Source organism: Heloderma suspectum, chromosome 1, assembly GCF_057233095.1.
Source record: "Heloderma suspectum isolate Gila_16-S chromosome 1, 16-S_ref, whole genome shotgun sequence".
NCBI lineage: Eukaryota > Metazoa > Chordata > Lepidosauria > Squamata > Helodermatidae > Heloderma > Heloderma suspectum.
In genome coordinates, this window is record NC_139458.1 from 47,190,579 (window position 1) to 47,212,543 (window position 21,965).

General features: G+C 41.2%; 1 protein-coding gene across 2 annotated transcripts in view; it reads left to right on the forward strand.

Moving 5' to 3' along the window:
• Positions 1–20,183, forward strand: part of SPTLC2 (serine palmitoyltransferase long chain base subunit 2) — a 109,761-nt gene extending 89,578 nt beyond the window's left edge. The window contains exons 10-13 of one of the 2 annotated variants that reach the window (XR_014788769.1): positions 4,917–5,052; positions 5,690–5,819; positions 13,817–14,826; positions 14,966–17,160. Coding sequence is in view for 1 of the 2 variants with exons in the window: in XM_084841415.1 (XP_084697541.1) it covers positions 4,917–5,052; positions 5,690–5,819; positions 13,817–13,936 (386 nt within the window). In the remaining variant the exon portion in view is untranslated. Of the gene's footprint in view, positions 1–4,916; positions 5,053–5,689; positions 5,820–13,816 lie in introns of both variants that reach the window. The other variant, XM_084841415.1, reaches the window with a different exon arrangement.
• The last annotated feature ends 1,782 nt before the right edge of the window (positions 20,184–21,965 follow it).

A 21,965-nucleotide genomic window follows, 5' to 3' on the forward strand; every position in this document is an offset into this window, starting at 1 on the left:
CACACAATAAAATGGTATGTGATGTGGCATATCCAAATTAGTCTGAAAAAGGATAATGGTAAAACAAGGGCTTTGGATTAAAAGGCATTTTGCTAGTTTATCTTTAGTAGTCAGACTTATTTCCTGTAGGCATCAACTTTTTGGTGTTGTCTCCTCAGATCTGGTTTCTTTGATCAGTTGGTGTCCTATGCGCTTTTAGGACTGAGCATCATAATCAACAATAGCATATGTTAAAAACTTGTTTATCACTGTTACAATCACTCCACTACCAGTGAACCTTAGCACACTCTAATTTGCTGGACTTAAGTACTATGTTTCATCTTGCTTCCAGGAATGATGTTGCAGCACATAGCAAAACTGGAGATACTGCCAAACATTTCCAGGTTCTGATCTTCATTATCATTTGGCACTGCAAGTACACCAGTGTATACCTTCCCCACTGCACATAGAACCTTTAATATGAACTGGAACTATGTGAGTAGGCCCCACTTGAATACTTCACCACTTGGTTTTCATAGTGCATCGTATTAGCAAGACTCACTTGTGTAGGTGTTTTATGCATGCAAAGTCCAGTTCACATTAAAGGTACTACATGCTTGGGAGAAAGTACATGAGCTTGAGGTGGACTGTAAGTGAAAAATTGCTGTGATAGTTCAACAGTTGCATTTGATTTCAAAAGAAGACATTTCTCTAAAATGAAGGGACTGGTAAAAAGGAAGTTGAAAAGGAAGGTTGAGAGGATCAATTCTCTTCAGAATGTTTGGGGATTACTCTAAACTATAATAACAGAAGCTAAAAAGAATGTTTACTGCAGATCAGGAAAGGTACCATGAAGTCCAAGAAATCACCAGCATTGTTAATGAACAGTGTCAAGGAACCTATTAGAGAAAAGAAGACTTCCTTCAGAAAATGGAAGTGTTTCTCAAACAAGGAGAACAAAAAAGAACACACACATGCACAAAAGAAATTCAAGAAAACAATAAGGGATTCAAAAAGGGGGTTTGTGGAACATATTGCTAATAACATGGGGCAGTATCCAATAAGACACCAGTTGCATTAGTTGGTGCCTTGGGATTTCCTAGAAAACCTGCCACACTAGCTAATGCTATTAGCATTGCACTAGAGATCCCTTACGCTAGCGCAGCATAATTTACATTATTGTTCTTGTTATTTATTACATTTCTATACCGCCCAATAGCCAGAGCTCTCTGGGTGGTTTACAAAGATTAAAAACATTAAAAATACAATATACAGAGATTAAAAACCATTTACGTTAAACAAAAACCTTAACAGACAATATACACAAAAGAAAAATATATCTAAAACAACTTCAAACAACCATCTCAAAACAAACAACCATAACCATAAGACATTCCAGGATCAATTAAACACTTATCATATACTGCTGAATGCCTGGGAGAAGAGAAAGGTCTTAACCTGGCACCGAAAATATTACAATGTTGGCGCCAGGTGGGCCTCATCGGGGAGATCATTCCATAATTTGGGGGCCACCATCAAAAAGGCCCTCTCCCTTGTTGCCTTCTTCCGAGCTTTCTTCGGTGTAGGCAGCCAGAGGAGGGCCTTAGATGTTGAGTATAGTGTACGGGTAGGTTTGTTTCAGGAGAGGAGTGCCATACGTTAGCACCCATGTCTTATTTGATACTGCCCATTAAGACTGACAAAAAAAAAAAAAACCTTTAAATTTGTCTTAAGTAGGAAACCGGCTAAGCAGCTGGTTGGACCATTGGATAATAAAGGAGTTAAAGGAGGATAAATACATTTTGGAGAACCTGAATGATTTATTTGTGTCTGTTTTCACAGCATAAGAGGAAGGGAAGATACCTGTGCCTAAACTGATATTTTCAGGAAGGGAGTCTGAGGAACTGAGGTGAATAGCTGTGTCCCTGATGTGACACTGCTGTTCACCATGGTGGAAATGTACATGTGTGCACTGGTCAGAAACAGTCTTGTTAGGTGCTTGATGTTCTTATCACAGAATAATGTTTGGCTTTGGATGACTTAGATAGGAAAGCTGCGACTTCAGAGTTAAGTACCACTTCTACTTAATGGTGTCATCGTGAAAAGGCATGAAGAGTACTTTAAGTGCCTCATCCAGGGCTTATAAATCTTGTTGCAAGTACACCCGTATCTTCCTTTTTGCCATCTCTACACACTCATCATGTCCAGTTAGCATGCATTTATTTTCAAGTGCCATCTTTACATTTCTGCTGAATCCTTGGAATCAGTTCTGTGCACTCAAAACAGGTGGTTCTGAAATACTGTGAACTTCATGCTGTGTGATTCAAGATCAGTTTTACTAGCAAGAAAGTTTTCATTCACGAATACAGTGTGCTTCATAAAGGAACAGATACTTGTAACTTCAGAGAAACTAGCCTGGTCATCTTGAAAAGACCTGTTGAATTGTTATGCAGTGCAAACAGAAGCAGATGCACTAACCTTTAATATCAATTCCCAGACACAGATGATGGTAGAAATCAACACAGAAAATAATGCAACACAAAGAGTATAATCACAAACCTTAGAAATAGAAAGCCAAAGTGCCCCGTAGTTACAAAACAGATGTTTGGTTGAGAAGCCCGGTTCTAAGAGATTTTTCTTCCTTTTACTATTATTGTCCTCTGCAGGTGGTTACATTGGTTTCAAACTCTAATGGCCTCCAGTGAAACTGGTTTCTCATGAAAGGACTAGCTGAGATGTAAAGCAAACACTGTTATTGCAGGTTTTCTCCCTTGCTTGTTTGTGGGATAGTACTGACATATGTTTTGTTTTGATGTATGCAGTACACCACATCTCGCAACCCTGTGATCCAGAACAAATGTATTTGTTTTTCTTGGTGCTCCTATGGATCATCTTCATAGCCATTCAAGCAGAATGGTGCTTAAAGGTTGTAATTCTGTATTCCTATTATTATTAACTTCTATTGTTCACCGCTCTGATATTTTATTGGATGTAGAGTAGTATATACACTTTGTAAATAAAGGATGAAAACAATGGCTGGCAGACCAGCTTCTCTGTAATGTTATGGATGACCAGTACCATTCCATATACCGTCTTTGCCAATTAAATATTTATTCAATGGACATTTTATTATTTATGTAATTTTGGTTTATTAGTTTTCCTTAGGAAAATCCTCCTCTGTTCTTAGAATTAGCTTCTTCATGTGGTGAGGCACTATTTAAAACCAAAATGATTTTAAAGATGAGCCTATCCCAGAAGCATGCATCAATTATTTGTTAGCTTATCCAACAAGCATGAGTGAAATTCTCTGTGGGCAAATGCACCCTGAAGAATGGTGCATACTAATGATTTCACATCACAATAAATTTGCCTAGAAACAGAACATAAATAGCTGCAAAATTAGTCTAATAGATGAGTGGTCAAAATGCTGTAGGGTTGTCCAGATATCTGTCTGTGTCAGGCACCCAAAGTTATTTATTTTATTTATTCACAGTTCTTATACTCTACCCTTCTTCCAAAACAGGAGCACTAAATGACTTACAAATATTGATAACAATAAAACAATAAAATCCTATGACGATAATCTATCAGAGAGGCACAGAAACAAGTCAGGAGCCAAATGCACATGTTAACAAGAAGATCTTTAACTTGCATTTAAAAATATTTATTAACAGTGGGGGCTAATTGTACCCCTCCTGGAAAGACAGAAAGTCCAGGGATAACCTGCTTTGACTTAGATTCCTGCACTGAGCAGGGGGTTGGACTCGATGGTTTTATAGGCCCATTCCAACCCTACTATTATATGATTCTGTGAACCAAGTCATGTAAAATAGGAGCGTTCACCTTTGTCCTCCAAAGATGTCAAATTATGCTGAATTTGCAACTTTTCTTTTTTTACATAGGCGGAGAAATCCATGGTATGTTAACCATATATCCCTGCTTGGTGTCTCGTGGTTAGGAATTCCTAATGATCAAAATATTCTCTCCTGTCTTCAGTCTCCAATTTTATTTCCTCATTTATGTAAACAAAATGGAGGTTGATTTGTAGTTCTCCATATCCCTGAAGTTGAGGTTTCTTGTGTTATCAGTTCTCTACTTTGCAAATGGGAAGCTGAGGCTGATGCTTTGGATTTTGCACTGGTATTTAAATCCCACCCACCCAAGTTGAAGCACATTAGGGGGTTATTGATTTTGGATCCTATCAACAAGTGACCATAGCTTTTTTTTCTGATTGAGTGAATTTAGATAGTAGAATGAAGAAAATGGCAAACGTTCTTTGAGGCTGAAGTTTTCTAAGCACTGGAGTTTTGTGTCTGCCTGTTATGATGATCTGAAACTACTTGTGAACATGGCAGGTGCATTTATCACCATCTTGAATACATTATTCTGTGCTCCTGGTTTAGTGGTAGTATCTTAAATCACTTCTCAAAACTCGTGGCCCATCTCAACCTAGAAATAAAACCTCCGTCCTGCTTTGTGGAACCTAAGCATTCAATCTCACCTGAAGCCTTCCCCCCCCCCCTTGTCTACCATTTTAACCTTATTCTGCCAGTGTGTTTATATCTAAGGAAAAGTTGATACCTCCCAACAGGAATCTTCTTTTCCATCTTGACTAAGTTCTCTCCTTTCATGTATATTCCTAGGAGGATTGACTATTAGCTAATGTAGAATATCTTTACTATTTGTCTAAGGTTTGCAGGCAAATTGTAATGCAAGCCTAGCTATTGTGGAAGAAAGAAGGAAATAATTTGAGTGTGCATAATTAGATTCTCAATTCAGTGTAATCTTGGTCACATTGAGGGAGATGCTAACCTCTTGTAATTCAATTTTTCACCATGATCTTCCACTTTTCTCAGGCTGTTCACACCTACGTTGGTACCAAAAAGCATTTTGAAAGAATGTGATAAAAACTGCACTTGTTCAATTTTCCCTTTCAGGCAAGCTGCGTATACAACAGTTGGCTGAGAACACCAGGTATTTCCGAAGGCGGCTTAAGGAAATGGGCTTTATCATCTATGGAAATGAAGATTCCCCTGTTGTTCCTTTGATGCTATATATGCCAGCAAAAATTGGGTATGTTGTATGGGAAGACAGCAAGCATTTGGCACTAGCAAAAGTAGTAACAATTGGAAACTGTTTCCTTGCTAGTTTAGACCTTACAAATTGTAAGTTACAGGGGAGAGAGAAGGAGCCTTTTGGAAACTGGCAGGCAATGCATGTGGAGTAGGGGAGAGGGACATGAAGGTATTATGCATTTTGTTTTGTTTTTGCAACTACATGGAATTGCAGGACACACACCCCTGAATACTTGTGAACAGCATAGGCCTTCCACTCAGATAGCAGTCAGCACGGGAGGAGTGGTGGTGGAATTTTTGGAAAGTCAGCTCCCAAGCTGAAGTTGCTGTGTTCTGTCGAAGAGACTTTCAAGTTTAAGTTACAAATCCGTTTAGAAGTAGCCTGCTAAAAGACCAGCCCCTGCCAAATATAATCCCTCAACTTTGTGAGAACTTAATACAGTGAAACCTTTCTAGGAAGACCACCTCAGGACTGAACAAAAGAGGCCTTTGTGTGCAGGCATTCTCCTTCTAAGGCAAGGCAGGCAGAACAGTGGCCTCCCAGGCGTTGTTCACCAAAGGCTCCCTTGCACTGAGCAGCATAGGCCTTATGTGGCTGCTGCTGCTTCCTTAATCTTGTCTTGCTTCCTTTGTAGCGCATTTGAACAAGAGATGTTGAAACGACACATAGGTGTTGTGGTTGTGGGTTTTCCTGCCACTCCAATCATTGAATCCAGAGCCAGATTTTGTCTGTCTGCATCTCATACCAAAGATATACTTGATACCGTAAGTATCTAAGTTTGTCTCTGCTTTGTCTACTCTAAAAACAAAAGAAAGTCAATTTTTGGTTTAATGATAACTAGTCTTAGCAACTGGACATGAGAGATGATCTTCTGGGCAGGGGTAGCACTGCATGGGTTTTGTGTTTAGGTGACATCAGCGCTCTCCTAATTCTCCTGTCCTCAACCTTTTTGCATTGTCCTGCATTTGCAAGAGAGCCCTGCATCTGGGGCAGGTTGCTTTGTGAGCCTGAGCAGATAGTTCTCAGTTCTGAAAAGGGACTGTTCTCAGTTAAGTCGCTGAGATAAGGATTCTTTACTGACTCAGTCATGGTATTATGTCACTAGTATTTTTCAAATTGGTTGTTAGCATCTTCGAAGTGCTGGCTAAGAGGAGGGAAGCTATTTGAAGACATTCTAGACAGTATTTGTGACTTTGTCCTGATGTAGATAAACAGTGGTTGAATAGCTGCATTTGGAAAGAGTTGAGGTGTTGTTGTTCAGTTGTTCAGTCATGTCCGACTCTTCATGACCCCTCACTCATAAATGTGTCAGGTTGATTATTATTTATTTATTTCACTCCTATACTCCCCAATAATCGAAGCTCTCTGGGTGTTTTAAAAATTAAAACCACAAGGTGCAGCATAAAACAAGATAAAATACCAAAGCTTAAAACCAGCTGAAAGATTACAATTAATGGCATGTTTCAGATTGTGGGTGAGAGCGCTTCGTTTTTACACACCAAACTATTACTTGAAAATATCTAAGTCCTTATTCATGGTCTCTGTGCATCACACAAATGGGCTCTGCACCTGTGCAAAGCCTTGATTTGGGAAACTTCTGTAGCCAAGAAATTTGGGCGGGAACCCTTCCCCCACCATCCCAGTGCACATGTCTCTAATGGGTTCCTGCTTATTCCCTCAGTTCTCTTTCGACCACCATTGTGGTAGCCTCATGAGGGAACTTCTGTGTTCAGTTCATTCTGAAAGCATTTCAGAAGCTGAGGTTTTCTTTCTCTCTCTCTCTCTCTCTCTGTTTTCTATCTTTACTCTTCTGCGTTGTTTTTATTTATACATGTTTTTTGCGATCTTGCAATTGCTTTCATGGGCATATGGCCCTTACGGCACCGTTTAGGAAGTGTGTCCACTGTGGAGGCAAGTTACTGCCAACTGACGGACATTTTCTTTGCCTTTTTTGCCTTGGAGGAGGCCATGTTTTTGAGGCTTGTCCTCATCGCCAAGCTTTTTTAAAGCAGGTGAGACAAAATTGCTGTGAAAGTCGCTCTGTGGAAATGAGCTTTGGAACCAGTGGAGGAACCAAAGGGGATGGTGGAGAAGCCAGCCTCCCCACCATGAGATTTGCTTGCTGTGCAGGAGCCTGATTCGGGGTTGGATATGTCTTTCCCTCAACGTCATACTTCTCTGAGTACACAAGATCCTCCCTCTCCAGGCCGATCTTTGGCATTTTCACTGGCTAAGAAGCTAACCAAGAAGGCTAAAGCTCCTAAACAGGCAAGTCTGTCGTCTTCAGAACCTAAAAAGAAGAAAAAGACTTCTAAAAAGTTGGATGACCCTATTCAGGATTGAGTCGTCCTTTGTTTCCTACTGCTCTTCCTGATCCTGCCCTGGCATCTTGGGATTGACAGCGACTTCCTGTAGTGGCTGCATCTCCCAGCACTTCAACTCAGGATCAGGCATATTCTTCGCTTCCTACCACTCTCGTCAATTTGGCTCTAGCATCTCAGGATCGACAGCAACTTCTAGTACCAGCCATGTCTCCCCACTGCTCCTCCAATGCCTCAGGGTCGAACACGGTCTCCCGCACCAACGACCATACCTCCCGCGCCACCAGTGTTGTTCTCACCGATTTCTATGGTGAGTCCGGCTCCTGCGACAGATCCAGTTTTGATCACATCGACATCGGAGGGTGAGATTCGGGATCCATCCCCTATGAACCCATCCATTTTGCCACCTTGTTCTCACCCTCAAGGGTATGAAACATTCCAAGATCAACGTCCTCGGATACACTCTACTCCATTGGTTCCTTTAACAGAGGTCATCCCCCTAGTTTTTACAAGTGAAGCTGTGATCGAGGTAGGTCTGTCTCATTCTGTGACTGGGACAGATGTTCGGCTTGGAATGTCTGATACAGGAGACCCCATGATTGGGTTGAAGACCGTGATCACCCTTATGGTCCTTACTACCCTCCTCGCCATCATGATCCTTTATACTGGGAAGTGAGTTGATACCATCAGCTCCCATTGGCTACTGTAGCAAGACCACCAGATTGGGAAGGTGTTTTTTGCACACCCCATCAGAGTGCACCCTCTGCTCCACAGCACTGGCAAACAGTTCAACTACTGGGTGTCGTGCTTCCTGAACAACTGCCAGCCAAGCTACAGCCACTGCCACAAATAATTACTGGTGATGTTTCACTACTACTTTCTCACAAGGAAGGTGATAAACAAGCTCTACTTCAGGCTCCACCAGGAGAATCCTCACTCTCCAGTGTGGAAGGCTATCAATCTGACACCACGTCTTAATCTTCCTGCCTACGTCTTAGTCTTCCTGACCATTTCTTTGCCTGATGCTGTTATTGGGTCGAATGATGCTATCTTGCCATCAGAGGACCTGGGACAATGTTCTAATCAGATTTTGAGGATGGCACAGTCCCTGGGCTTGGAAACCCAGCAAGCGACCTCCACGGTGCAGGATCTAGTTGTCGATGCAGTTAATGCAGAACTGTCCTGGCCTGTGGCCATGCCACTTCTTCCAACATTGGAAGAGACTATTAAACAATCCTGGAAAGCTGTCTCCACTATGCCACCAACTTCTGAGCATTTGGAAGAAATGTATCATGCCCAGGAAGCTAATGCTGGATACCTCTTTAAACACCCTGCTCCGAATTTGATGGTTGTTGAGGCAGCACAAGGAAAGCCACAGAGGGCTCTCCAACTGTTAAGAAAGGCAGATGCCTTGATTTACTTGGGAAGAGATTATATTCCTCCACAGCGATGGGTCTAAAGATTTGGAATTATCAGGCAGCTTTATCAGGGTACCAGCTGCTTCTGTGGGACCAGGTTAGCCCATTCTTTGGGCATCTTCTGGATGACAGGAAGGAGCTGGCCTGCCACTTTCAATCCAAGGCAATGAAGTTATCGAGACAATAAATAAACACCATCGCCATCAAGTTGATTGCAAGTCAAAAGTCCCCATCGGTTCCATCGCTCTGCATCATCACACCTGGTTGAGGTCAGCTGGCCTTCCCCAGGTAACTAGAGCCCGCATCAAAGATCTTCCCTTCCATGTTCAGGGTCTGTTGCATTAAATGCATTAGACTTGGTACAGAAGGCTACAGGATTGAGTTCGATGCCCTCCCTCTGCTTGGTACCGTGAAAGTCATGGCTCCATCACCTGTCCTCCATGAAGAGGATGATACACTTCTCAGGAAGGGAGCCATCGTGCCTGTTCCGCATTCGCATCTCCGCGACGGGTTCTGCTCCAGGTACTTCATGGTACTGAAGAAAGACAGAGGGCTCTGGCCAATCCTGGACCTTTGAGACCTAAACCTGTACATTTCACCCAGGAAGTTCTGCGTGGCTTCTCTGGCTACTTTTCTCCCTCTTCTCCTGGAGGAGATTGGTTTGCCTCTATCAACCTCAAGGATGCATATTTTCACATCACCATAGAGGAATCAAACCAACCTCAATTTGCTATCAGTTCCAATGCCTACCAATTCCGGGTGCTCACCACCACACCAAGAGTATTCACAAAGTGCATGGCAGTGGCCTGTTCCCATCTTTCAATGCAAGGTGTCAAGGTGTACCCATACATTGACTATTGGCTATTGGTGGCATTGACATGGAACCATCTTCTTTGGTCGATAGAGGTGACCTGCAGTCTCCTTCAGAGACTGGGACTTTGCCTCAATCTGGAAAAATCTCACTTACAGCCTACATAAGTTCTGCGGTTCGTTGGGGTGGTACTGGACTCCTGCTCAGGCAGGGCGTTCCTCCCTTGGGACCAAATGGAAGTGCTAATGTTGCTGGCAGCAGAGCTAAACTCTCGCAAGTCCATTTCAGCATTCAAAACCTAATGTCTGTTAGGCCTTATGGCTGCAACGACATCTGTGGCCCACTGTGCTCAGTTGAATATGAGGCCTCTGCAGGACTGGCTCATATGCAATTTCAGCACTGAGCTGGATGCCCGTTGGACCAAGTTGCAGCTCCCACAGGACATCAGGGACTCCTTACAGTGGTGGACAGTGCCGGCCAACCTATCAGAAGACATGCCTTTCCTTCAACTCTCTCCATCTCGATTGTAATAGGACACTGACCACCCCCTTGTACGTTAGCTTGCTACTCACCCATATGTCACTGTGCTCACTCTAATGCACAGAGACCACAAAGAAGAAAATCAGGTGGCTTACCTGTAACTAGTTCTTCAAGTGGTCATCTGTGCATTCACACAACCAAACTGCTGTCCATTCTTCAGTGTCATACTCGAATTCGACATTGGATACTGAAGGTATTTCTTCTCTGTTCCAAGGCTACAATACTGGTCTCAAGGAAGTGAGGGAATAAGCAGGAACCCACAAGGGACATGCGCACTGGGATGGTGGGACAAGGGTTCCTGCCAAAATTCCTCAGCTATAGAAATTTCTTGAATCAAGGCTCCACACAGGTGTAGAGCCCATGTTTGTGAATGCACAGATGAGCTACAGTTCATACAGTACAGCCACTCAAAGAGCTACAGTTACAAGTAGCAACCTGTCTTTTCTAGCATATTGTCAAAGCCTGCTACAGTCTTGAGCAACTGCTGGGAATTCCATAGCTTTGGTTTTTGACTTCTCCAGAAACCCTAAACCATTCTTTAAAAATCCTGCCATCTATTAATTTGAATTCAGATTATCTGTAAATTCTTGATTCGAATGCAGTGCTCCTTACATAACCTTTGTATATATTTATACATACAATGCTACTACTGTGCAGGGGTAGAGATGGTGCTGCGTATGCACAGAAGTGCGTGTGTGTGTGTGTGTCTCTGGGGTGACGCGCGCGCGCGCGCACAGACAGAGAGAGAGAAGAATCGGCAAGGAGAAGAGAGTGCAACCAAATACAACTGAATATATACTTAATTATGGAGTAAGAAATGTCTTTTGAAGATAATCTTAATAGAAGGAGTAGGTTTTGAAGGACAAATTATTCCATTTATTCAAATTTTCAAGTGTCTGAAAATCTTGGGTGCTACCAAGGTGACCTGAAAAATAGCAAACCCAGTTAAGTAAATCCACAGCTCTGTCATTTCTGTGACACAGGATTTCCATCTTTCTTTCTTTCTTTCTTTCTTTCTTTCTTTCTTTCGATAGACAGACAGACAGACAGACAGACAGACATATACACACACGCACACATGCATGCACACGCACGCACGCACCACCCAATAGCCGAAGCTCAGTCACAAGTCATTCTGATGCCTAAAAAAGCACATGGAAAGGATTAGTAGAGCACAACTGTGCAGGATGTTGTCTTGCTTCCGGTTTGCCAATTTAGTGCCAAACCAGAAATATGGGGAATAGCAATGTGACAAAGAATAATACATTGGAGAGGAATCCTTCAACATGATACCTGGGGTGACTGAAAAGCTCAGCCTGTGCTTTTGTCCATGTCTGCCAGATGTCCAGTGGACTAAAACAGCTCAATATTTGGATTGCAGGAATTGGATATACTAAATAGGTGCATCCACTCCCCAAACAATCCCTATATAGATACATCCTGAAAAGATGGCTTGACGGAACCCATCTTGAAGCTTGGTTCACGTTGTGAGCTTTTTTCTTTCAAGTGGGAAAGGTGCACATTTTTTAAAGTACACAAGCAAATGCAGACTTTTCCCCCATTGACTAAAGAGTGAAAATGCATATTTTATACATTTGGCATAGTTGGAGCATTGGTTGTCAGATCTGAAGATCCTTACTAGAATATCTCAACTATTGACAAGTAGAATATGGGAGCAGCTTTTCAGATCCTAAACTGAAGGGGAAAGGAGACCACGCAGAGGTTGTCCGCTCATGCCTGGGTCTTGTTCATGAAAGAGGTCATCTCTCTCCCTTTCTCTTTCCCCTCCTCTTCCTCCCCCCCTCATGTGTTGAGTGAGTGAGGTTCTGTTAAAAACACACACAGCACCTGAGATTTGTAATGCTTCCTTATTAAATCAACCCATATGATGGGCAGCAGTTCTATATATAACTGTTTTATGTAAATAAAACTTCCTTGCTTGAAAATACTTTGGCCCTGGATCAGAGCAAAGCCCCTCACAACCTACATCCCTGTGGGCTGGTGCTTTCTTTTCAGTGATGAAAAATATATTACACTTTCCTGAAGTCAAGAGTTCACAATGCCATTTCCTTTGTAGTCTTTGCAAGTCACATGCTTCTCTTTGTTTTAAATTAATAAAATCCTAAATCTGAGTTCAAGAATAACAGTTAATGGACTCTTTCAACAGAAATTTAACCTCAAATTATTTCCATATGTTGTTTTTTTTGCTAAAGTTCTGCTTAAAATGTACTCACTGTTCGAATATGTTTGGTGGTGTCTACCCTTGTTCCCTCTTTTCCCCTGCATCCCCCGCTCCAATTCAGAGTACATGGGGCCTCTGTTTAATGGTTGGAGGACTCTTCCAAAACGATGTCTCTACCTGGAGGTTTCATGGCATGTGGCACTCATTTGTACACTTTACATTGTTGATTGGTGGGGCCACATAGATTGCAAGGGATAAGAGCTACTGAATTGCATGGCCAATGGGACTGGTAGCCTAACACATCTGGAGGACACCAGGATGGGGAAGGCTGATGTAAGGTATAAAAGAGTCCTTAGAATGAGGAGGGGTGAGAACTTCTAGTTTAAAGAAATAGTTCAATATACATCTAGGAAGGATCTTTTGTGTCTATAGTAGTACTAGCTAGAGCAAAGTATTTGGAGACTGTCACAAATTAGTAAACTTTAATTCTGTTCACTGAACCAGTGGAAGGTATAAACAGTGAGCAGGGGCTGCGTATGCTCTGTACTTAAATACAGATTCTGCTGCCAAGTAACTCTTATTCTCTGATAAATTTTTTTGCCTGCCTTTGCTTATTTTATATATTCCATGTCTGGTTGTCTGGTAATCATGAGAAATGCATGGAGCTATGTAAGGCAATGAAGTTTCACTACCACCAGACCATTAGATGACCTACTGCTTCCCCAGGTACTAGCTTCCGAGATCACAATGGACATTGCTCACACAATTTCAAAGCTGTGTCTTTGCATCCTCGAGAGCTAGAAGCTTGCCTTCTTAAAATGAAAGCAGAGGTTTTCAGGATGCTAAATTTCATATCCCAGTAACAAATCTCATTCTTGCATGGCTTTGCAGAATACATTTCTGACAGAGTGTGCTTGTCCACTGAAATGTAGGCTATTTGTTCCGCATGTTGGCTAGATCTTCACAAGTCATTTTCAATATAATTTGCACGAAATGAGGCACAACTTGAGATTAAACTGTAGTTTTGTTGGATTATGGTAGAAGACGTACTTCACTGTTATTCTATCAGCCATTGCTTGATGCTGTATAGATTGAAATAAGCCTGCCTAGAAGGTTCACATCCTCAGGGAAAGGAAGAACATTTGAAATAACTAGAATACACAAATAAAAATTATTTAGGTTCTACAGATCCAAGCCTTGTGGAATTCATGCTAGGAGCCCAAGATGGCTTCAGTCTTGTTTTTTCTCAGAAAGCTACCCACTCTGACCCCCTTCACTGGGGCACTTGCAAAACTGTTTCTGAAACTAAAGGGAGTTTCAAAAATAGTCTGCTTTTAAATACATACATACATACATACATACTGTACCAGTAGAAGCACCTTGCATGTCCCCATTGTGCTTCCTGTGTGTCCCCCATGCTTTTTTCTGTTCTTTTTGTGCAGCAATCTCTCTCTTACTTGGTGTTTCTCTTTTTTCCCCCTTTCACCAGGCTTTAAAGGAAATAGATGAAGTTGGAGACCTGTTGCTTTTGAAATATTCCCGTCATCGATTGGTACCTCTCCTTGACCGGCCTTTTGATGAGACTACATATGAAGAGACCGAAGACTGAGTTCTTTCCATACCTTTTTGTAGACGGGGCACACTCCTCAGAACTCTGTGGCCCAGTGGCCAAGGTTCTTGAACCAAACACTTAATGACTGCTTAGCATAAACAGAATGATTTTTACTCACAAAACAAGTGGCCATAGCAGCCCTGAATGGCGTGTTGTAAATGGCAAAACGAAACTTGGCTTTTATTCCTATTGCTTCAAAGTCATGCCCTAGAGAGGAACTTGGCTGACATTTTTAAAATGCTGCTTCTTTATTTATCACAGTGAGATCACAGTGGCCATTGTTGGCAGTGGATGTATTGCACATCACACTGCCATGTGGGCATTGTTAATGTGTCTTAGGATGCTGCAGTGCTTCTGTCACAACATTTCCTTTTTCATGACTAAAGTCTAATCTTGAGAGTGTAAAACCAGGCAGTTCACGCAAGCAAGGCTTCAGAGGAAATGGTTGACAGCTAACTTAAATACATTTAAGAAGAAATAATCAACCAAAGTATTTTCTTTTTCCAGTTACTTTGTGCCTTTTTGGTCTTCTTTTTTGTTAAAATGGTGGCTGACTTGCCACTTAAGAAACATTCAGTTCACTAAGGCACAGAACAGGAAATCTTCCAGGGCCTTGACCTCATTGGCTTTTCAGTCTGGGTAACAAGTGTTCATTAGGGCAAATAGCAAAGGATATTTTAGAGCAGAATAGATCTTTGTGTGGGCATTTCCCTTTCCATGTACAGAATTACTCCAGGTCTAAGGTGTAACCATGCTTCCATTTCCCACAAGGAGTTCCAGTGATGCTTGTTGGATCAGTGAGTGATTGGCCTGATCCACACGTAATAAGACGCTACTGTGGGTGAATTTGCCTGTGCGGCTTCTTGTCCTATCATTTTGAATATTTGGTGGCTGCCATTTTGAAAATCTGGGGCACAGCGAGCATGCATTGTAGCTTCTCATTATGTGTACACCTGGTGAGGGTGAGTTGTTGGGGTGGTTGACAAGCCACCCACAACCCTATAACAGCCCATAGGCTCTGTGTAGCTTGTCAACCACCCCAACAACCCACCCTCACCAGGTTTGCATGTAATGAGAAGGTAAGGTGTGCCCGCGCCACAGCCTGGATATTCAAACATCAGCCACACAACAAGAAACCCTATGGTGGATTTCACCCACTGTGGCTTCTCATTGCATGCAAACCAGGTCAGTGTATTATCTACTGTGGGTTTAGTTTTTCTTGGGGTGGATGGTGGTAGAAATAATCAAATTGATTAGAGAGAAGGGAATCACATGCTAAGGCACCTTACTTTTCCTCCTTTTGTGTAGCAGCACTCCTGCTTTTTGGCAAAACTGGAATTTTATTTCCCAAATGCTGCAGTCTACAAGACATGAATGTTGAAGGTCTGTTTCCTTAGAGGACCTTCTGTGATATTTTCACTGTTCCTGTTATACTGATAACAGTTAGGTGCTTGTTGTGGCCACAGATGGTAGGCAGCATGAGGCAAATTCCACAACTGTACTTATGCACAGGGGGTATTTGCCTAAAGTATTTTGTGGAGTTGCTTTTGTAGCAATCTATATGAAGAGCAGTTAACAGGATTCTCAATTATACAATAGGGATTTTTTAAGGGATAAAATCCCTTAGTCAGTTGGGATTTTTTGTGCAAGTGAAGGTAACCATTTCTTTGTGCAAGTGGAGGTAACCATTTCTTTGACATGAGATGAAAGCTCCCCCCTTCCCTACTTCCCCCAATTTAAATATCTTAATCCTATGGATTTTTGCCCTAAAATGTTGAAAGTAAGCCTTAGAAGCAAAAAAAGAAGCATTGTTCACTTTTTAGAAAAATCACATTGGAGAATTTGATTCCCAGAAGCAAGTTAAACTGAGACATTAGTTGATATTGGGGTATGTGGCAATTAGAAGTGTCTTAAAATGGCCACGCTGACTTCCAGTGAATTCAGTTTTCTGTGGGTGTATTAATTTGCTAGAGATCATATATGATCTGTTCATTGCCAGTGATACAGTATGAAATTTTCACATATATTCATCATGAAGTCCCAGTACCCATGGATTATCTCTGTATTCTTTAACCACAGAAGTCTTTAACATGTTGCACCTAGGAGACCTCTTCACTTGTATTTTCCCCATTCTCACAAATGATTATGCGTAACACTGGAAATTTCTGAGCAGCTGAAGGTTTGCTAGTTTGCCTGAAGAGCCTCTGCCTCAAAATTATTAGCCCCTGTTTTCCCCTTCATTGTGGCAAGAACTTAGGTTAAGTCAGGATTAGTACTTCCAAAGTATTATTTGGAATTAAAAAATAATTGATTTTTGACCAAAGGACAGATTGTAACTGCTAGCATGCAGCGCAATTTGCCAAGGCTTGAAACAAAAGCAGAGGAAACGTTTTGTGGCTGTTTTCCAATGCATAAGCTGGCACAGAGCTTTTGATCATATACATTGAACATGTTAAGAAATCTTGTAATTTGGCAGTAAAATATCTTCTGAGCCATGGGGCCTTACTGTTGAGAGCCAAATACACAGGAAGAGGGAAAGAGTCAAAATAGTTTCTAAAAGTTTTCATTTCATCCAAATTCTTGGTATCCTGAAATAACTTGAAGAGTGTTCACTAAAAACTGGCTTTGCTGGAAATTGTGGTCTTTACTTCCATTAGTTTTTAAGAGTGCTTCTTTTGAGGATCTGCCACCATCCCCAATCTGTGTTAATGTCAGATTATGACATAATATTACATATACCGACCATTCCTAGGTTTCTTCTGCCCTGAATTATTGAGAAGAATTGGGAATGGCACTCTGCATTTCTGTATCATCAAGCTCTTAAGGGCAGCACTACATATTATAGCTGTTTCTGGAAACATTGGTGTTACAAACATCGTTTTCTGCAGCAAACATGTAAAATATGGAGGTAAGATGTGCAGATACAAATGTTTCCTACAACAACCATAAATACAGTGCTACCCTAACTTACAGACTAGACCTTGAATAGGACCAAATATAAGAATTAAATATTTTTAAAATCATTCCTAAGAATTCAGCTAAGGAACCTGCTACCACTCGTAGCGTACACTTGGGCAAGACTGCTAGTTTAGTGGCTGAAAAGTGTTCATAAAAAAATTACTCTATTTCTGTCCTTGTAAATAGAAGCTCTCACACATATACACTAAAGCAGTCTTAAGATAGTACAAAGCCATTTAAGGGGAAAGAGTTTTATAAAGTTTAACAGTAAATGAAAGCTGTTCTTGAGTATGATTTTATTGATTACAATTTCCACAATTGCATTTGCAGAAGTATTTCAATAATACCTGAAAAAATAGGACAGTTTTGCTGGATTAATAATTTAAGGTGGTATTCAGGCCAGCTTCAAGTTGAGCTCTTCCGTTCTGCCTTCAGAAATGGGGAGGGTAATGTGAATTATGGTTTCATACTCCCCAGAAAGGTTTTTTGTTATATTTTCATATTTACCATAGGATAGAAGTGTTTTGCACAACATCAGCATGTCTCTATTATGCTAACTTCTCTTTCCAGGATAATTTATAGAGTCATTTTGGGGACCCTATGATTCTCACAATCAATATATAGTGTGGTATAATGTGGCTCGTGGGAATAAAAAAAGGCTACTCTCTCAGGTTTTGAAAGGGCTCTTCACTGCCTCTATGATCAATTTCTGGGAAAATGAGATAGTTTTTTAGCGGTAGGATACCAGAAAGAATATTTTTGAAAGAATATTCTGCTTTCCTCCCTAGGGGAATATTCCAAAAGGCCAACACTGCACTGTAGTTTATCAACTTGACCCATTTTGGACACTCAATGTAGAAATGGACAGTGAGGGTTGTAGACTTACTGTTACCATCACAGTCCTTGCTGTACCAGAGGCCAAATGGCTTGTGTTGGAGTAATTAAGCATTTAGCTTCCACTTCCCTGAAATTTGCCTGGTTTAAATCTCCTAAATGGTTGTATCAACTGAAATGCTGTTGTATGTTAAATTCTGTGCACAGACAGAAAAGCCAGGAAGAGCTAGGAAAAAACATTTGCTCTGTGAGTGTTTTTTGTCTCTCAACCTTTTGATGTTAGGAGTTTTTTCTCCTCAGGGCAAGCACAATGGGAGGAAAAGGACTAGCCTTATTAGATCAAATGGATCTGCAGATGTCTAAGTCGGTACATCTGGTAGCAGCTGTCTTCCTTCATGCCGCAAAAACCACATTATAGCATGCAGTGCTGTATCTCAGCTTGGGAAGCTCAGCAGTGGATGATTTTCATGAACTACACCCACAAGGAATATCTACCATTGTCCTCTGCTTTAAACAGTGCTAAGCATTTGGATGCTACCTGCTGCTGTGGGCCTCTATCTGATAATAGGCTGGCTGCCTCAGGACCAGAGTATAAAATATATGAGACGATCATGTAAACAGAGAACCTTTTTTTTTCCATTTATGTTTTTGCTTAAAAGGGGGATTCAAATAATGTAACATGTACTATCTAAGGGCTGCTTTTAAAAAACTAATTCTTTGGTATGAACTCCAGAGTGTATGCAGTATAGCAAGTGTAGAGAGAGAGAGAGAGAGAGAGAGAGAATGAGAGAGAGAAATGCTTGTCTCTTCAAAATGCATACAGCTGGGTAAAGCTCAGGTTCCTGCTCACATATATTTTAAATACACAAGTGCTGAACGATACACACGTACACTTCACATTTGATGTGACATTTTGTATTCAGGCATGCATCCCAGAGTACAAAAAGTGAAGTGAAAATCAGCTTGAAGGGTCTGTGCAGTGACATTGGGAGGAGAACAACTACCCTCTGGAAATTGGGAAGAGTAGTGTTTCTTTAACCAGGTTTAATGCTATTTGATTCCTTAAAGTGTGAGACTACTTTATAAGAGACCTTAAAATGAAATTACTTAATTTCTATCCTAACGGATCAGTTCATTGTCAGATATAACAATAGTATAAACTGACTTGGGCCTGTTCACATCCTTGGTAGGCCATTCTCTCAAGCTTAAAGTGCGGAAGGATGACAGTTAATTCTCAGCCAAGTTATCCAGACTTTTAGGCTCACACACAAGGTTTTATCATGCGCACTCTACTTTCTCCACTATCATAGAGAATATTAGAAAATTGTACCCTGATGGTACAGTGCAGTTCATTTCATCAAGAGATTTGGATTTCCCCCCTAATCTGGTAAATACTGGCTGCCATCTCACAGAGTGGAATAGTAATCATCACCATGTTAATTAATCTTACAAGGTAAACTATCTTGGGCTGGCTTCACCATATCAGAATGAATATGAGAAATTGGTCTTTGCTTATTAACTACATCCTGGCTAGCTATCTTTAGAGTTTATTATATGAAGCATTTCATGAAGTCTGAGCCTCATTTGAAGGTATGAGTTTAGATGTGTTGCTTTGAGCTTTATTTGCCTGTGAAGAAGGTTAAAAGTTGTCCAAGACAGACTTAAGAGCTACTTTTGCCTCTAGATGTTGTGCTTGACATGATCTAGTTGATGTTGAGGGGCTCCTAGAAGACTAATAATCTGATGGAAAATAACTTATTGATGTAGGTAGCTATCTGTGGCAGCTTGCAAGTTGTCTGCTCATCTGTCAAGACAGGTGTGTCTCTAGAGCAGGTGGGATATGCGGAAAGGTGATGTGCTTATCAAAACACTTTCCAAAAACAAAGTGCACTGAAACATGCAAACTTTCCCTGTATTATCCATTTGCCAAATGCATCTTCTTTGGCCAGTATTTCAGCAACTCCTACACTAAAACTGTCTCCTGCATTTATGTGTAACTGTAGAAGAAGGCAGATTTAGGAGAAAAACTGCAGGGGAAGTCAACATATGGAGCCTGAGGCTTGTGGCTTATTGCCCCAGAGCTAATGTTGGCCCATATTTTTATAGCCCTAGGGCAGGCTTGACCTCCAAGTTGCAACTTCTAAATCTTAAATTGCACTGTGCTCCTATGCCTCTCTGGTAATAATGTACATATATCCTAGATTTTTATAAATATCTAACATTTTAAAAGAAATTTTTGATTACCTATCCCCAATGTTTTCTTCCAGAAATACAACTTTTTTACACCTTGAGCAAACAACACAAAGGTGGGTACCCAAAGTTTGTGGGTAGGGAGGAGGAAGAGAAACATCCTATATTGGCTTTTAAGAAAGTAACAATGCATGTTAAGCTGAGAGAAACTGCTTGACATAATCTAGTTATGTTCTGCTTAATAAAGACTTCACAAAAAGTCTGTGTGAGCATTTTTTTTAGAAGTTGGTGCTTGAAAAAAATGCCCTGTACCATTGACTAGCATTCTTGCATGCTATGCCACCACTGAATGTGAGATGTTGGCCTGGACTAAGATGAAACCTGAGGAATGGAAACTCAGCCATACTTTCCTGTGTTATAATTGTATCCTGTGATAGGTTCACACACCTATTCTGGATAGTAAAGTATAGCCTATATCATCCTGTAGTATAAGTATAGCATGCACAGTTACCTTCAAGTGGTAGAGGGAATTAATGAGGATTGACTTGTCTACTGCACAGCATCAGTTGGATTATTAAAGCTATGCATGAATTTGAACCAGGGCTTAGCCGTAGGACTGTCTTCCGGTGCCAAGTTTCCAATCTTGAGCCTTTAGTAATATAATCACTTACTCATTTACACAAGATCTTACATTTAACAAGTTGATGTACGGGAGAGTAGGTAGAACTATTGAGTGTACTGGAAGCCAGTGTTACTGCATTTTGAAATAATTTCTTGTAGAACTGTACTGTGTAGCAGAGATGACCAGTTCATGGTCCACAGGCCTTATCTGGCCCATGACACATCTCTAATATCTATTCATTTAGGAAGCTTCACTAGTGTTAAGAACCTGCTATCTTGCTACAGTCTCAGTAGTTACTACTATTGGAAATCATCTGCTTGTCATGGACAGCTTTTAATGAGGCAATGAAGACAAATGCAGGCTCAAATGTTAAGAGGTTGATTGAGGTGGGAATAAGAGAAGTTGAACTTGTGCAAAGCTAATGAGGGAAGGCCAGGTAGCTCTCTAAAGCCAAATGCTGTCTTCCTATTGAAAGACTGTTAGGAAGTGTGTGAGGTGTGTGTCTAATGCAGAGAAGAATGTGAAATCTTTCAGTGGGGGTCATGGATAGGAAGATCCCCCCCCCCCATTTATGCTTCTTACAAACACCTGGAATGGGAATTCAGGGCAAACTGCAGCCATTCTCTCCCGCCACAATGACAGTTTCATGGTGCCTAAATCTGGCGTGGTGAGGTGTGGTTTGATTGCCAAGCACAGTGGTGTAGTGGTGTGGTATTGGACATCTTCGTGACTTCTACATCCTTTCTGTGTTACAGTTACAATCCTCTCCCCAAATAATAGAATCATTTAGACATGTGCAAGTGCGCAGTAAAGCTAATTCATACACTTCTTGTCATGTAAGGAGCAAATTACGACCCCAGACCAACAATGGCTGGAACAAGGATATCAACTGAGCTTTTGCACAGAAAGGTTGACTGTGCATAGTCAATATTGAAACCTATCCAGGTTTTGAGAGGGTGCTTGTAATCCTGTAATTTCCAGTAACTTTGTTAGGGTTTCCACGAATTTAAAGGGTTATATGTTGTAGTGTTTAACCCAGAGAGAGTGATAAATTGGATACATTCAGTTTGCAAATGAACCCTGCAGATTAGCATTTTGAACTCTTGGTGGCTATCATGTAAGCCCTGCTCCTGACTGGATTTCGCTGTGACATTCTCAGCTGGTCCAAAGGCTCATATAGTAACTTTGTTGATGCTAAGTAGGTTTTGGTCTAGTCAGTGCCTGGAGCCCTCTTTAATACTGAGAGTGAATCCAAGCAAACTGGTTCTCCCGGCCTCCCAAGCACCCGTCTTTTCCTGGATAGAATGATGGGCTGTGGCTGAGAAACAGCCATTCCAAATTCATTTCGTGCACTTAAATAGTTTTCCATCGAACTCAATTTACCGGCAGCTGCTCATGTTCTCGTTCAGCGTATCCCCTCGC